General features: G+C 40.6%; 1 protein-coding gene across 2 annotated transcripts in view; it reads left to right on the top strand.

Moving 5' to 3' along the window:
* Window positions 1-15,868, top strand: part of Nuf2 (NDC80 kinetochore complex component NUF2) — a 29,910-nt gene that overhangs the window by 1,615 nt on the left and 12,427 nt on the right. The window contains exons 2-10 of one of the 2 annotated variants that reach the window (XM_005370339.2): window positions 591-746; window positions 4,045-4,182; window positions 5,824-5,898; window positions 6,861-6,937; window positions 7,422-7,483; window positions 10,283-10,380; window positions 12,152-12,225; window positions 14,355-14,451; window positions 15,520-15,582. In XM_005370339.2, the coding sequence (XP_005370396.1) occupies window positions 4,060-4,182; window positions 5,824-5,898; window positions 6,861-6,937; window positions 7,422-7,483; window positions 10,283-10,380; window positions 12,152-12,225; window positions 14,355-14,451; window positions 15,520-15,582 (669 nt within the window). In that variant the 5' untranslated portion in view covers window positions 591-746; window positions 4,045-4,059. The remainder of the gene's footprint in view (window positions 1-590; window positions 747-4,044; window positions 4,183-5,823; window positions 5,899-6,860; window positions 6,938-7,421; window positions 7,484-10,282; window positions 10,381-12,151; window positions 12,226-14,354; window positions 14,452-15,519; window positions 15,583-15,868) is intronic. The other variant, XM_013354874.1, reaches the window with a different exon arrangement.

The following is a 15,868-nucleotide window of genomic DNA, read 5'->3' as shown; positions in this document are numbered from 1 at the left end:
TGTAGACCAGGCTGGTCTCGAACTCACAGAGATCCACCTGCCTCTGCCTCCCGAGTGCTGGGATTACAGGCGTGCGCCACCACCGCCCGGCACATGAAGACATTTTATACCCACTCCAGTGTTAAAATTCCTAATCTAGGTGTGGCTTGCTTTAGCGAGTACCCTCTTTGTAATGTTTTTTTTTTCCTTTGTAATGTTTTTATGAGCACTTTAAAAAACTGAGACTTAGATGAAAAATATTGAATGTTTTATTTACTTTTTTCCCCCTCTGAAAGCATCATTTTAAACCATGAAATAAACTGACCTTAGGATATTGAGGGAAAACCCCCGGAATCTTATATATGCCTAAACACAAAGGAGGCCTGGACTAGATGATTATAAAGAGATTAGTCAGGGGATAGGGGCTTGGGCTTCTGTAGGGAAAGGGAGTGACTGGGGATTTGGAATGCTGCCAGAGGAGGTACACAGTGAATGAAGGCTGCCTTGTTCTACCGATGAAGTCTCCCATGTCGTTGCCACCTGTAGTGATCTGTACCTGGGCAGAGATCAGAAATACAGCCTTTTCTTATGCACAGTACTTTCCTCTGCAGAGAAGGAGCTGTACTGTGGAGAAGCCTCTGCCGCCATCTACACATTTCGAATGGAAACATCTAGAAACGTCTTTCTACAAAAGGACCTTGCCGAGCCTTTCCTGAATCTGCAGCGGTCTGTAGTTTTTTGAAACACACCAGACAACTACACTTGGGGTAGGATGATTTACTTCTCCATACATTTATAATTTATACTGAAATAGATGGCTAGTGTGTGAAAGGCCCAAATCCAGACTTAAGATGATCCTATCTCTGAACAAAAAGGTTGCAGTTATGAAATTCAGTAGTAGAAATGAAAATAGTTTAAAGTTCAAATACTGATGTAAGAAGAGTGCAGGGGGGATCCAGACTCGTGTAAGTGGGCCATGCGGAGGCCCTTTGAGTTTCTTTCACTGGATCGTAATGCATTTCTACATGAGTGCTACAGTTACCCACAGTCAGTCGAGGTGATTCCTTGCTGTATTAGACTAGACTGACTGATTCTGGAGTGTTGAATCCTTTTGGTATTAACTTTTCAGAAGATATTCACTGTCTGGGGAAATAGCTCAATTAGGAAAGGCAGGACCAGAGTCAACCCCTAAAACCTACATATTTCTTTTTCTTTTTGAAGTTCTGCGTGTGGTCCATTGGTTCTCAACATTGTGGAGAGAGACAGGCAAATGTCTGGTGCTTAGTCAGCCTAGCCTATTGGGATCTTCTAGGCCTGTGAGGCCAAATCTTTAAATAAATAAATATCGAAATAAATAAGTAAAGGTGGGCGGCACCTGAGGGACAAAATTAGAGACTGTCTCTGGTCCACATGGACCCGCACACATACAAACATAGACTAACACAAGGGAAGATACTGACAAAATAATATTTCAGGGGTAACTTAAATAGGACAGTATGATAGTATGAAATATACATTTTGTCCAAAGTTCTTGGAGCACAGATACCAAAATGCTTGGAATCATCACAGTGATAAGTGAACTTTTTTGTAAGTTAATAGTTAGCTGTTGCCTGGTAGACTCTGGTCCTTGGGCAAGGGGGTAGGGGTGGGAGTAGGGTGGCAGGATGGGGTGAGGGGTGGTTTACCAGAAAACTAAGGCAATCCTATAGGATTAGGACATTCAGCCCCTGTCCCCTGATCCTGGGGAAGGGAGAGACTGGAAGTTGCTGGCATTGATAAAACCAATCATACATACATGATAAAACTTTTATAAAAACCCCCAAGAGCTGATTTTGAGAAATTCTGGGACAGCCAGACACTTGGTGGTTCCTGGGCCTCTTCATACTATCATACTATCTTATTTAAATTACCCCTGAAATATTATTTTGTCAATTCTTCCCTTGTGTTAGTCTATGTTTGTATGTATGTGGGTCCATGTGGACCAGAGGCAGTCTCTAATTTTGTTTCCAAGTTCCTCCCTTATACGTGGCACTAGTTGTCCAAGGAGGGCATGGTAGGAACTCCAGTGTGTAGTATACTGTCAGAAGCATAAGTAAAACAGCCTGGTCTTGTGACCATCGTGTCAGTGGGGAGCAGTGTGAGGGTTAACCCCTCAATCTGTAGGTTGTGATCTTTTTTTTTTGTTTGTTTGTTTGTTTTTGGTTTTATTCGAGTCAGGGTTTCTCTGTGGCTTTGGAGCCTGTCCTGGCACTAGCTCTGTAGACCAGGCTGGTCTCGAACTCACAGAGATCCACCTGCCTCTGCCTCCCGAGTGCTGGGATTAAAGGCGTGCGCCACCATCGCCCAGCTGTAGGTTGTGATCTTATTGACCTGGAAGTAGTGTCAGAACTTTATGATCAGATGCCTAGTGGTGTCCACTAACTACATAATTAATATCTGCCTGCTTGATACTTGCCAGAAACCAGTCGCATTTTAGGAACAAATCTGTACTGACTTTTGTTGAAGGAGTGGGAAAAAGATGTATTCTTCTCTCTCAAAAATGTTATGGTTTCCAAAAAATAGTCTCATAAAGTAGTGGCCACATGTAAGGAAGTAGTCTTTAATTGTGTCGCGGAGAAGGCCTAGAAGGGACATGACAGCTTTCCTTCCAGTTTTGGGAGAAATGTCCTGTAAATAGGGGTCAGTGTATCCTATTGAGGTTGCAGCAGCTTTCTCAGTAGCATGAGCAAGTGTCTTCTGCTATTAGGGGCACACTAGAGTGAAAGGGAATAACCTTTAGAGTTCCTGCGCTCTGTGCTGTTTTGAAGGGTTGAGAGCCAGGGCGTTATTTAACAGCTGTGTTTTGGGGTGGCATCCTCCATTTACTGGGAGGAGAGGTAATTGTTGGAGCTTCCTCCATTCACTGGGAGGAGAGGCAAATTGCTGGGGCCTCTTTTTAAGCCATAATTGTTATGAAACAGTGAGAGCCTAAAGTAGATTTCAAAACTTGTAAACCATTTCAGTTTGTTTGCAAAACTGAATCTGTTTGCTCTGGGTCTCTGCTCACGCTGGGAAGTAGTGTCCTTTGGACAGACAGCTCTGCAGTGAGAGACCACCCGAAGCATTGTAGGGTATTTGAAAGAATGCCTGGCCCCTAGCCATTGTATTCTTGTCCTGACAACTGAAAATATCTCCAAGCATTGCCAGCTGTGCTCTGGGATGTGTAAGGGAGACAGAATTATGACAAGTGCTATTTTAAGAGGACACCGGTAGGAATAATCTATTATCTGCACACATTAGGACAAATAGGTTTTTGCTGTTTTATGTGTTTTGAGTTCTTGCTTTGGTGAAAGGGATTCCTGCCTTAAATTAAAACCTCTTTCCTGCTCTCCCTCTACGTCTTCCCTTCCCTCTGCCCCAGCTCTCACCCCTGCTTGCATCTTAAATCTTATTAGTCTTCTTACTGTGTGTGTTTGAGTAGGATATCAAATCAAAATGCAGTTTTATTTCCTGTCTTGTGTTAGTATTGCTTATATCTAGCTGCTGCTGTCTGTCTGTCTTGTGCTTTGAGAAATAGTTCTCAGCATCTTGTTAAATGCTCTGGCCCTTGTGTAAAAAGAAAACAACATGATTTTCCTCCTGTGTGTCAAAAGCCTCTCTTCCTTATGGAATAGGACATTAGAAATATTGGCAAAAAATGACTTATTACTTTGTGATAAAAATTATTTTAGGATAAAACATCACCTTTCTTTCAGTGTGTGTTTGTATGTATGTGTGAATAAAATTTATCTTGTTCTGTTTTGAGACAGGACAGAGTCAGGTTGACCTTGAGTTTTACATGTAGTTCTTACATTGAATTTCTGATCCTCCTGCCTCCATCTCCTAGTGTTGGGGGTCACCAATATGCATTACCATGCCTGGCTTAAAATTCTTTGCCTTATTCCCATATTTGATGATCATACTACTATGAACAGTTCAGCCACAGCTTGTTTATTTTTTTCCTATGTATCAATTTCTAGATAATAAGGACTATTCATTATGCATATTTCTGATCTGTTTTTTTTTTTTTTTCTTCTTTCTCACTAGGAGGAGACTCCCATCATGGAAACTTTGTCCTTCCCCAGATACAGTGCAGCTGAGATTGTGGATCATATCCGCAATAAATTACTAACAGGAGCTGATGGCAAGAACTTCTCCAAGAATGATCTTCATCCAATCCCTAAGGTAAAATGTGTCTCTCTTTACACGGAGATACTGATATTTAAGAATAAAGTAGCTGCTAGGTCTGTAGTGTGGGAAGGAAGGCGGGTGCCCTCATATTTGTTGTAGGCCAGTCATTTTTAATCTAGAGAAAAATTTCTCACCTGGTGTAATTTTAAAATAACATTAAGTTTATATGTGGGGCAACTTCTACAGGCCCAGTGGGAACTCAGTACTTTAATACAGTTGTTTTCCTTAAAAAAAAAAAAAGAGCTTTAAACCATAGATATATTAAAGTATATTAAATTTTTATATTACTGGAGTGATGGTATGAGGGTATCATTTATTGGAGACCTTGACAGGATTTATTCCAAGTAGCTTCCTACACACGCATGCTTAAAAACAGTCTTCTTTGGAAACACACAGATTAATTTTCTTACATTATGCCCCAGGTGGAAACTGACTTATTCTGACAGGTGTTATTCTTTATATGTTTGGTTATTAAATGCAAAAATGAGCTGTTTATGTGTCACAGCAAAATCCCAAATCTCCCTCCAGTTCCCTGTGTTGGCCTTGAAGTTATAATATGGGAAGGTTTATTTTATCATATTGAATGCAAAATTGTTTATCTCAGTCTTTTTTGGTTTTTTAAAATGGGAAGAATGGCCTCAGAGCAAATGATTGGTCTTTGAGGTGAGTCATGTAGCTTTAGGTCAGCACTGCCACGTTCTCACCATGTTTCAGGCTTTCTGTTCCCCTAATAAACCTGAATACAGAAGAGCAAACAGATTCTTGGGCCTGCATTTGGAAATCTACTAACATAGAAGAAAAGGTTTCTAAATGTTGCTATTTCTCCATTATTCCAAGCATTGCAGCTAAACTGAAATCTGAGGTGACCTTCTGGCTGTAACAGCGGCCTGGTCTGAATGATCTTTCTTCAAAAAGTGAAAATAAAATTTTTTTTTTTTTTTTTTTGGTTTTTTGGTTTTTTGGTTTTTCGAGACAGGGTTTCTCTGTGGCTTTGGAGCCTGTCCTGGAACTAGCTCTTGTAGACCAGGCTGGTCTCGAACTCACAGAGATCCTCCTGCCTCTGCCTCCCAAGTGCTGGGATTAAAGGCGTGTGCCACCACCACCCAGCCGAAAATAAAATCTTGAGGTTTCCAGCATTTCTACACCCCTCACAGAGTCCTGGAAGACCCACCCATCTTTCCTGTCTGGGCTGGGTAAATTGATTGGGTTGGATTTGGATAAAATTACTCTCATTCATAAGTAACCAATTTCCTTGTTTATTCACTACACAGGAACAAATTTTATTTATTTATTTATTTTGGTTTTTCTAGACAGGGTTTCTCTGTGGTTTTGGAGCCTGTCCTTGAACTAGCTCTTGTAGACCAGGCTGGTCTCGAACTCACAGAGATCCGCCTGCCTCTGCCTCCCAAGTGCTAGGATTAAAGGTGTGTGCCACCACCGCCCAGCGAACAAGAACAAATTATTATGTAACATAAGGTGTCTTAGAATTTGGAGGAATTGTAAGGTATTTTGAGAGAAAGTGGGTGATTTTCTCTCCTTTTCTTTTGTTGCGTTCACCGACTGCAGCATTTGATGGTGAGGATGGCAATGGCGCAGCTCCTGCCTGAGACATTGACAGTTGTTTTTCTGTTGTAGCCTGAAGTCTTGTACACGATCTACATGAGAGCCTTGCAAATAGTGTATGCGGTGCGGTTGGAGGCCTTCTACATGGTGAGCTAAGAGTTGAGACAGTGTGTGGTTCCTGTTTGTAAGCAGGTCTGCTCCCAGTGCATTCTGCTCAAAAAGTTGAGAAGTGGTTGACTTCATTTCCAACAAATCTAAAGGATTACAGAAAAGTGATCTCACTTACAAAGGAATTTTAGGCATCATAATAGTTTACATGAGACTCCTTAGTAAGATGAAACTATAATGAAAGACCAAATGACACTTGGAAATTGCTGATTCTATACAGTTTGTTTACAGGTGTTTGGCTTCAGAGACTTTAATAAACAACTGCCAAGTCTTTAGGGAAAAAATTGTTTTTGTAGGAAGGACTCTAAGATTAAACTAGGTGGTAGTAAGATTAAAGCAACTGAAATGAAACAAACCACAGAGTTCTAGTCAGGACTGCTTTTCTTGACCATGTTTTGTGATGAAATTATCAGGGTATTATCTGAAGATCTGTGACAATGTCGTGTCTGTGGGGTCTCATCAGGTTATATATATTTTACTGTTTTGACAACCCAGACTGTCCTTGAACTCATCATCTTCCCGTGTACTTGTATAATAGACACATGCTACCACGCTTAGCCTATAACTGGAGTTTTTAAAGAGCAAAGATTTTGCCCTCTGTTTACTGTGGAGCTTTGCAAAGGTTTAGTTTCTTTACGAAACGAGGTATCCCTCTAAAGTAGGGTTGTAGCAGTTAAAAGAGAACAACAAAGTTAAGTGCCTAGCATAAGGCCTGATGTCATTTCCGTGGACTTAAAAGGTTCTTCATTAAATGCCCCCTGGGGACTGAGCATCATCTATTCCTGTCAACTCTGGCTGTGCACTGCGAGTTGTGTTGTTTCCAGATTGGGTGGTAATGAACCAATATCGTTAGACCATTTCCTGTGTTTAAGGTTTCTTATAGTTGAAGATTCTTCTCATTTCGTCTAATTGATACAGATTTCATGACTTATTTCATGCAGATCCCGGTGAACATAGAAGTCATGTATCCACTTTTAATGGAGAACTTTTTACCAATCATCAATTTATTAGTTCATCTGTGAGTAAAGGGTGATTTTTTTTTTTTTTAAATCTACATTACATTAAACTCTTCTAATGGTCTGGTCTTTGTAAAAGAACAGCTCCCTCTACTTTATCTCGTATGTGTTCAGAGTTCTCATATGTATTCAGTTTTCCCCTCTGGCACTTTTCAGGATGCTCTCAGGTGACATTCTAAGGTCCTCTAAGTCTGGAATTGTTTGGTAGCTTTGCATTTTTGAGTCTTAGAATCACCTAGAATATATGCTGTTTATTATTCTGTAACTACCTTTATATTAAATGAATGTTGTAAGGTGTATAAAAACCAATACTAATGCAATGTAGAAGTAGATTTCATGGTGCAGGACTGTGCACTGCAGTAGACTGCTGACCCGACTTGGCCCTGGAACACTGACAGTGGATCTAGATATATGTTTGGATCTAAGATCTTTGCGTTCATGGGTTAGCATCTAATGCCCTGCTCTTCACTGTTGTGCATCCCCAAGGGACTCCTTTATGCCCATCTGCCGAGTGAACGACTTTGAGATCACTGATATTCTGTGTCCAAGTAAGTACATTTCCAGTCATTTAATTCGCCATTTTCCCTTTCTGCCAATAAATGTAAAAGAAAATTCTAAGAAAAAAATTTTAGAAAGTTATTTCTTTTTTGTCCTTTATATCTTTATAAAGCTGTTTTTTAAATTGATTTTTTTTCTTAAAATTTCTTATTTTTTAAATGTTCCTAAAATTTTGGATAAGATTTCTGTGTTGGTATCACTCTGCCGTAGGATAAAATCAGGCACGGTTCACACAGCCAGTTTCTTCCCTCATTCATTTGTTGGTATGCTTGTAGCTGGGGTCCTTAGTTTTGGATGTGTGAGGTGGACAGCTGGAGCCCTGTGCTGTTGACTTTCTGTCAGCTCCCCTTCTGTCTTCCTTTGTGTTTTCTGATGCCCTTCTCCTCTCTGAAATAATCTACTCTTTGTTATCCCTACTGTTCCTGCTCACTGCAGCACATGGCATACCACAGGGGACACAGTGTCAGACTCTGCCACTGTCCAGTGAACTCTTGTGATGCATTACTTTCAAGTCTTAGGACCTGCAAGCACATCCACAGGGCCTGCAGTGCTGTTACACAGCCTGCATTTGCGTTTCCTCGCTGGGCAGGGCACTCCACAGTTTGCACCAGTTAGTAACATTCCTTCAGATTTTCTTTCAGTTGGTGTGTTGAATGAATTATAGAAATATTGAAATCTTTTGTGAATGTATTCTTTTCATCTTCACTGCTCTTCAATTGGAGTGCTTAGCTCATTTGTGTTTAATATTATTGATATGATCAGACTTAAATTTACCCTTAATCTTTTTGTTTCTTCCTTATAATATTTATATATTTCCATGTTCTCCAATTCTTGCCTTATTTTGGCCACTGAATTTTTAAAAAATAGCTTTTGAAAGAATATTTATTTTTGTGAGTGTGTTTTACCTTTATGTATGATACATACCATGTACGTGCCTCGTCCCCTTGGATCCTGTTGTTGGATCCCGGGAGCTTGGGTTACATGTGGTTGTGAGTGCCATATGGGTGCTGGGAGCCAAACTCAGGTCCTCTGCGAGAGCAGCAAGTGCTCTTGGCCTCTGACTCATCTGTCCGGCTCCTTGTTTGTTGTTTTTATAAGCAGTATCTTACTATATAGCCCAGGCTGGCCTAGAAGTTAAAAGCCTCTGGCCTCAGTAACGTGAGTGTTGGTTCCTGGTGTGTCCTGACATGCTTGTTTCCCCTTAGTTTTGAAAGCTAATTTTCTTAATTACCGAGTTCTAAGTTGATGACTTTCCCAGTGCTTTAAAGGCATGCTGGCGCTGTTGAAAACAGTATCCATAAGGAGGACCAATAAAGACCAATAATAAAATCCCTTGAAGATGCAGAAAAGGAAAAGATTTATTGTTACATTATATAATGGCTTCCTTTGTTCCTGATAAGAAAACCTACTCTTATTCTTATCTTTATTCCATCTAATGTGTCCGCTTTATTTTCTTGTTTTTGCTTTTAAATTTTATTACTACTTCCTAGCTACTTAAATATATTTTGGGGTTCTGGGGAATTTTTGAATTTTTGTTTTGTTTTTCAACTTAGAGTTATTCACTATTTATGGTTTTCATGAGATTTAGACCTTACTCTCCTGTTAGGCAAAAAGTAGTTTTTGTTCCTCCTTTTTGTGGGATTTCATCACAGCCTTTGGATGCTGTCAATCCTGCCTCTGCTCATAGGTGGGGTGACTGCTCCTGCTGGCCTGCATACCATGAATTTCTCTGGCTCTAAACTTCTTTTTCTAATCATTCTGGTACAATTTTTTTTTCCAATGTATACAACGTCTGCCTTCATGTAGCCTACAGGCCAGAAGAGGGCTCCAGATCTCATTACAGATGCTTGTGAGCCACCATGTGGTTGCTGGGAATTGAACTCAGGACCTCTGGAAGGAGGTGAGCCATTTCTCCAGCTCCCAGCACAATTTTTATTTCAGATATCTTCTGTTTTCATCTCTTTGAGTTGGAATTGGATATTTTTAGGAATTGTCTTTATCTTCATAAGACTTTGTTTTTGAACAAATGAGACATTTTTATGGCCTGTTTTATTGTATTTGTCATTGGTGCTATTTCAAGGTATTTTGATATTTTTCTTTTTATAAATCATATTCTGGTTTTGCTTTTTATTTTTTTTAGATTACAAATTTTATGCCATGTAATACTGATGCTTTTGTTTACTGCTTTAGATATTTCTGTTTCTTCTCTCAGCCTTTGTAATTTCTTCATGTCTGCATGCTGATTAGAACCAGCTTCTCTGAGACTGCCAGAATTCTCACACTCTCCACAGCCTCTGTCTCTGAGTTCTTAGTCTCAGCAATTCTAGCTGCTCTGGCCCCTCCCACTCTAAAATCTTACCGTCTTGCCTCCGTAAGACCCATACCTGCTGTTGGCATTCTCTGTTAAGAGCAAGTGCATTCACAGGGCTCCCCTCTTTCCGCTTTGAAGGTGGTTTCTGTCCTATATTGAATGTGCTCTGCTGTCTAAAGGTTTTGCTTCATTCATTCATTCATTCATTCATTCATTCATTCATTCATTCACTTTCTGTTTTAAAATTAGGATCCGTCATGGTCTCTGCTCTCCTATATAGCTCAAACTAGCTTGCTTTCCTCCTTTTCTCTCCTCCTTTCTAAACACAAAGATAATTCCAGTCTAAGTTAGAACAGATAATTCTGCACGTCGTTAAAGCATACATTTTTTCTATGCTGTGAGCCAAGTCATATAGTAAAACTGATATATCTTTGCATTCTGTTGTTTCAACAGTTTACAGTGTTATTTTCTTTTTTAGAAGCAAAACGGACAGTTCGGTTTTTAAGTGGCATTATCAACTTTATCCACTTCCGAGAAGCATGCCGGGAGACATATTCAGAATTTCTTTTGAAAAATGTAAGATTTAAGTATATTTTCTAGATGCATACACACCAGGTCAGCAATCTCAACGTACAAGTTATGAGTCTGCCTTGAAATTTTGTCACAGGTCAATTATAAGATAACTCTTAAAATTGAATTTTGTTTTATATTTATACAAAGTAGACTTTAGTTTGGGGATGATATTTTGAAATGAAATATTCTTGATAATACAGAAGATAGAATTTTTTTAATGTTGTAGTTGAGACATTAAGAAATAGTTGTTGTTGGTTTTTTTTTTTTCAAAGTTTGTAAAGGTGCATCGTCTTCTCCAAATAACTGAGATATTTGAAATTTGCTTGCTTTTTAAGCAAGGTCAGGTTGGACTGTTTGTTATTCTTCTGCCGGGTCTCACAGATGCAGTTCAACACCATCACTTTAACAGATGGATTTTTTTTCATTGTACAACTGGTATACTCTGTGGAGCTTATGGACGAATATTGGGGGACTCATTCTCATTACTCTTTTATGTGCAAGTGCTGATCTCTTAGAAAGTACCAGGTAACATGAACCAGATCTGAGATTCAGCTACTTGGAACTGGATAGACTCTTAGTTCAATTAGGCTAAGCTTACACTCCTGAACCTGAAGACTCTCCAAGCATACACACACACAGTTGCATTTACACTCACACCTAAGAATATACACACACTTTTGTTTGCCTATTTAGTCTCATTTTTTAAAGACACAACGCAGGCATTTCGTTTCTAAGAAACCCGAGGGACTGTCCTTCTTGCCACTGCCTGTGTTGGGACAGGTGTCATGGTCTCTGTTCCCATTACATTCAATGCTTTAGTTAGTTGGTTTCATAGCTTTCCATTCATGACTGATGGCTTAAAGAAATAGAACCATGTTCAGGATCAAAAAGATTCTTAAAAATTACCAGCATTTAACACAGTGTCTAGCTGTAGTAAGATGTATCTAGCAACAGTTGTGTCAGGTAAAGAAATTCTTGGGAATAATACGCTCAGAGGTTGTACCTAACATACACATGACCCTGGGTTTACTGCCAAGCATTTTTAAAAGGAGAGAAAAAACTGTTCCTAACTTGTTTGTCATAAATGCCTAAACTTATTGTTATCTTGTGTGTTGGGTGACAGGTGTATGTGTGTGGTCTTGCTCCTGAGTGTGTGGGTACATGCCCAAGAGGGTGAGGCCAGCGAGCTCATCAGGTGTCTTTCTCAATCATACTGCTAGCCTCTCTATCTTATTTATTTATTTGTTTATGTATTTATTCATTTATTTTGGTTTTTTAAGACAGGGTTTCTCTTTGTAGCTTTGGAGCCTGTCCTGAAACTTACTCTGTAGACCAGGCTGATTGAACACACAAAGATCTGCTTGCTTCTGCCTCCTGAGTGCTGGGATTAAAGGCGTGCGCCACCACCCAGCTTTCTTCTCTACCTTACTATTTTGACACAAGGTCTCTCTGTGGACTAGAACTTTGTGATTTGGGCTAATCTAACTGACTAGAGGGCTCTCTGGATACACCTATGTATGTGTTTGCCCACTGGTCCTGGGGTTACAGGCATGTTCAACCTCTAGATTCTGGGAATTCACACTGAAATTCTTATCTTATGGGTGCAGATCAAATGGGGCCTGGCTCTAACTCTTTCTTTTTTTTTCTTTTTTTGGGTTTTTTTTTTTTTTTTTTTTGGATAGTGTATAAATATTTTGCAGTCTGTTTTTAGTTTTTTTTTAATGCATTCTTACATGTTAAAACATGCTAATGCAAGATTAAATTGCATTCATAGAAATCCTCTATGGACAAAATGCAGCAGCTGAACAGTGTGAACCAGGAAGCCATGATGAAGATGGAGAAACTCAAGTAAGTGGGAGCTTTACAAATAAGATGAATCCAGCTTCCGGGTGCGAACCAAACAGTGAGTAGTTGATTTCCGTGCCACCTCCACAGCCAGTCTCACTGTCTGCCTGAATAAATGGGAGGTTGTTTCAGTCCCCCTTTCTAAAAACAAATCTGTGTTTTCCTTCCCTGGCTCTGAGTTGTCACTAGTTCTTTCTCATTAGTGCATTGTCCACCTGCCCCACTGCGTACAATAGTGCAGCAAAGCTTTGCCTTGTGTGGAGGGTTGTTCACTCTCCAACCAGGAGCTCCAGTGGGGGTCCCAGCGTCACCTCTACTGCTTGCTGTGCAAAAGGATCAAGATCGGAAGTACAGCCTACTGAGTGTGTGCTGTTTTTTGCTATTGTAGATAAGCTGTTCTGTGGAGCCGTCATAGATTGAGGGCTGCCTGCACTGACTATGAACAGTCAGATGTGGTTGGCTTGATTCTAGTCTATCAATGTCTTTGAGGTTGTCTGTTTAAGGTCTCTGGTATAGGCAGCAGTAAACTAAGAGACTGGGAGTGAGAGACACATATTACAATTTAGCATGATAGAAATAAATCCCAAACTAAATCTCAGGACAAAGAGAGCTGGGAGAGAGTGTCTGCAGCGTAGGATGCAAAGCATTGCTAAGCTGGTGGCAGGGCTCATATTGTGTTCCTAGTAGGTGAACAGTTCTTACAGACTGAGAGGATAAATGTTAACTTTATAGAAACACAGGCAAAGACAGAATCAAAATAAATGGCTAAAACTGTTGGGGGAGACTGCTTGTTTGTTCTCGGCTACTCAGAGCCGAAATAACCACACAGAAACTATGTTTGTAATATTGTTTGGCCAATAGCTTAAGCGTAATTTTAGCCGACTCTTATATTTTAAATTAATCTATTTCTATTAAGCTGTATATTGCCACTTGGCTGTGGCTTACCAGGTAAGGTCCTGTCCCTGGTGGGGCTGCTTGGCTTCTCACCGACTCCATCTTCTTTCTCCTCTGTCTGCTTGGAACTCCACCTTGCCCTATTTTGCTAAGCCACTGGCCAAAAGAGCTTTATTCATTAATCAATAAAATCAACACATAGACAGAAGGACTTCCCACACCGCTTCCCCCCCCCCTTTTTTTGTTTAAATAAAAAGGAAGGTTTTTACTTTAACAAAGTAAAATTATATACAACAAAACAGGTATAATTTCTGCCTAGCTCTGTTCTGCCCCATCACAGGCCAAAGCAGCTTCTTTATTCATTAACCAATAAAAGCAACACATAAACAGAAGGACTTCCCACATCATAATACCTTAGATAGTCTAAAGTAAAACGACCTTTGGATATTGTCGTAGTTAGGGTTTCTATTGCTGCAAGGAAACACCATGACCAAAGAGCAGGTTGGGGAGGAAAGGGTTTATTTGGCTTAAACTTCAGCATTGCTGTTCATCACTGAAGGAATTCAGGACAGGAACTCTTAACAGGACAGGATCCCAGAGGCAGGAGCTGATGCAGAGGCCATGGAGGGAGTGATGCTTAATGACCTGCTTCTCATTGCTCAGCCCCACCTTCTTACAGAATTCAGGACCAGCAGCCCAGGGATGGCACCACACACCATTGGATGGGTCCTCCCCCACTGATCACTAAATGAGAAAATGCCTTACAACTGGGTGTCATGGAGGCATTTCCTCAGCTGAGGCTCCTTCCTCTGATGACTTTATAGCTTGTGTCAACATAGAAAAGTACAGATTCGTAGGTGCTGATGGAAAGGATGGTAGCATAAGAGAGTGGCTGGTCCCACACTGGGAAGTGTGTGGTGCTGTGTGTGGTGCTGAGAACCAAGGCCCAGTTAGGGAAACTAGCGTTGACAACAGAGGAATACTGTGGACATCCTAGTGGGAGGGATGGTGGATGGGTGTGTGCATGTGGGGCCGATGAGATGGCATAAAATTGAAGGCTGTTGTCTGATTATTTTTCTTCCAGTAGAAGATAAAAGTCATCTGTTAAATGGTTATCTTGAAGGTATATAATTCAGAAACAAGGAATCAGACCCTTAATTACCAAAGGCATAAGTTTTATTTGTACCTTTCAAATTTAAGAATGCACACACTTTTTTGATCTGTTTTTTTGTGTTTAGTTCAGTTCCAGTTGAAGAGCAAGAAGAGTTCAAGCAGTATATGGATGACATTCAGGAGCTGCAGTACCTGCTGAACCAGGAGTTTAGGCAGAAAGCGGTATATGGCTGTGGGGGGGGGGGTGGTGTCACACAGCTGTCTTTCAGTTACTGAAGACACCATCAACGTGTTGCTGTGCCTGTTTGTGTTGCCAGGCTATGTGCATTCTGGATGCATAGAATTCTTAAGTATTCTCTTGTGTTTGGTTCTGCTGTGGCTGTGGTACCCTGAGCACTGCAGCAAATGCTCAAGGGGCATTGGGTCAGTTTGTGTATTTGTGGGAAATACGGTAGTGTTCTACATCTAGCCTGCACTAGCTCAAAATACTTAGTTCCCAGCTTCAGGTCAGCTTGTGGTACTTTCCCTGTATTTCCGTTAAGCTGGGGTTTAGGGGGTTTGTCATGCTAAGAAAAAAAAAAACCCAAAAGGTACAAATCAATGAGAAAAAAATGATAATTTTCAGGTCTCAGCTGACTCTAAGTTGCCTGAGTTTTTGTGCTGCTCAGCAGATCTCACACACACCTAATTAGTTACTGTTTGAAAAGGAACTTTCCCTTTCAATTTGCATATTAATTTTTGAAGTGTTTCGGTGGTGCTAGGACAGATTACGCAGTTCTTTATTTTTTATGGCTAAAGTATTAGCATTAGACAAGGGGAAGGTTGATTTGGGCTGACAGTCTCAGAGGGTTCAGTTCATCGTGATGGGAAAGTACAGCGGAGTAGCTTATTGAATGGGAACGGGAAGCCGGAAGGAGTACTCCCAGATGCCAAGGCAGTGCACATCCTCCCAGGCCTGTTTTCTCAGGCAGGTAGCTCTACAGCCTCCTGACAACCTGTTCAGGTTTGATCCATCAGTGGGTTGGCTCATCCGTTAGGTCAGAGTCTTCATGAGTTAGTTGTCTCCCTCCAGAATCACCCTCACTGGTACAGCAACGAGCGGGCCTCACCAGTCCAAGGCTTTCTTAATCCATTTGTGCTTCTGCGAGACTCCCCATCAGGCCTGAGGATAGAGAAAGTTGACACCATCTGATCTCTCTTCCGCTTCTTACCTTTATTGGATGAGGAAGTAGCTAGTGGTTTAATTTTGGGGTTTCGAATCATAATAATGCAATTGTTTTTTTCTCTTAGACAGGGCTGCAGGAGGGGCATGCCCAGAAGAAATCAGATATTTCAGAGAAAACCAAGCGTTTGGTAAGCATCCCCTCTGTTACCTCGTGTTTGAAGTTTGAGTATCCTGCAGTGTTTGAGCTGTGTAACTGTCAGTAGTTCTCTGTCACCCTTTCCCTTCAAAGGTGTCCCACCACCTGGCAACTTTTTTCAACTTAAATCCAGAAACTATTATAAAAGAAAAAAAAATAACATCAACACATGGAAATGTATGAAGAGAATAAAAATTACCCAAAGTTAACCATATAGGAATGCACTTCACACACACACACACACACACACACACACACACACACACACACACACACAC

This window comes from Microtus ochrogaster, unplaced genomic scaffold (genome assembly GCF_000317375.1).
Source record: "Microtus ochrogaster isolate Prairie Vole_2 unplaced genomic scaffold, MicOch1.0 UNK75, whole genome shotgun sequence".
NCBI lineage: Eukaryota > Metazoa > Chordata > Mammalia > Rodentia > Cricetidae > Microtus > Microtus ochrogaster.
Note: the sequence above shows the minus strand (reverse complement) of the source record. Positions and strands in the feature narration are given on the sequence as shown.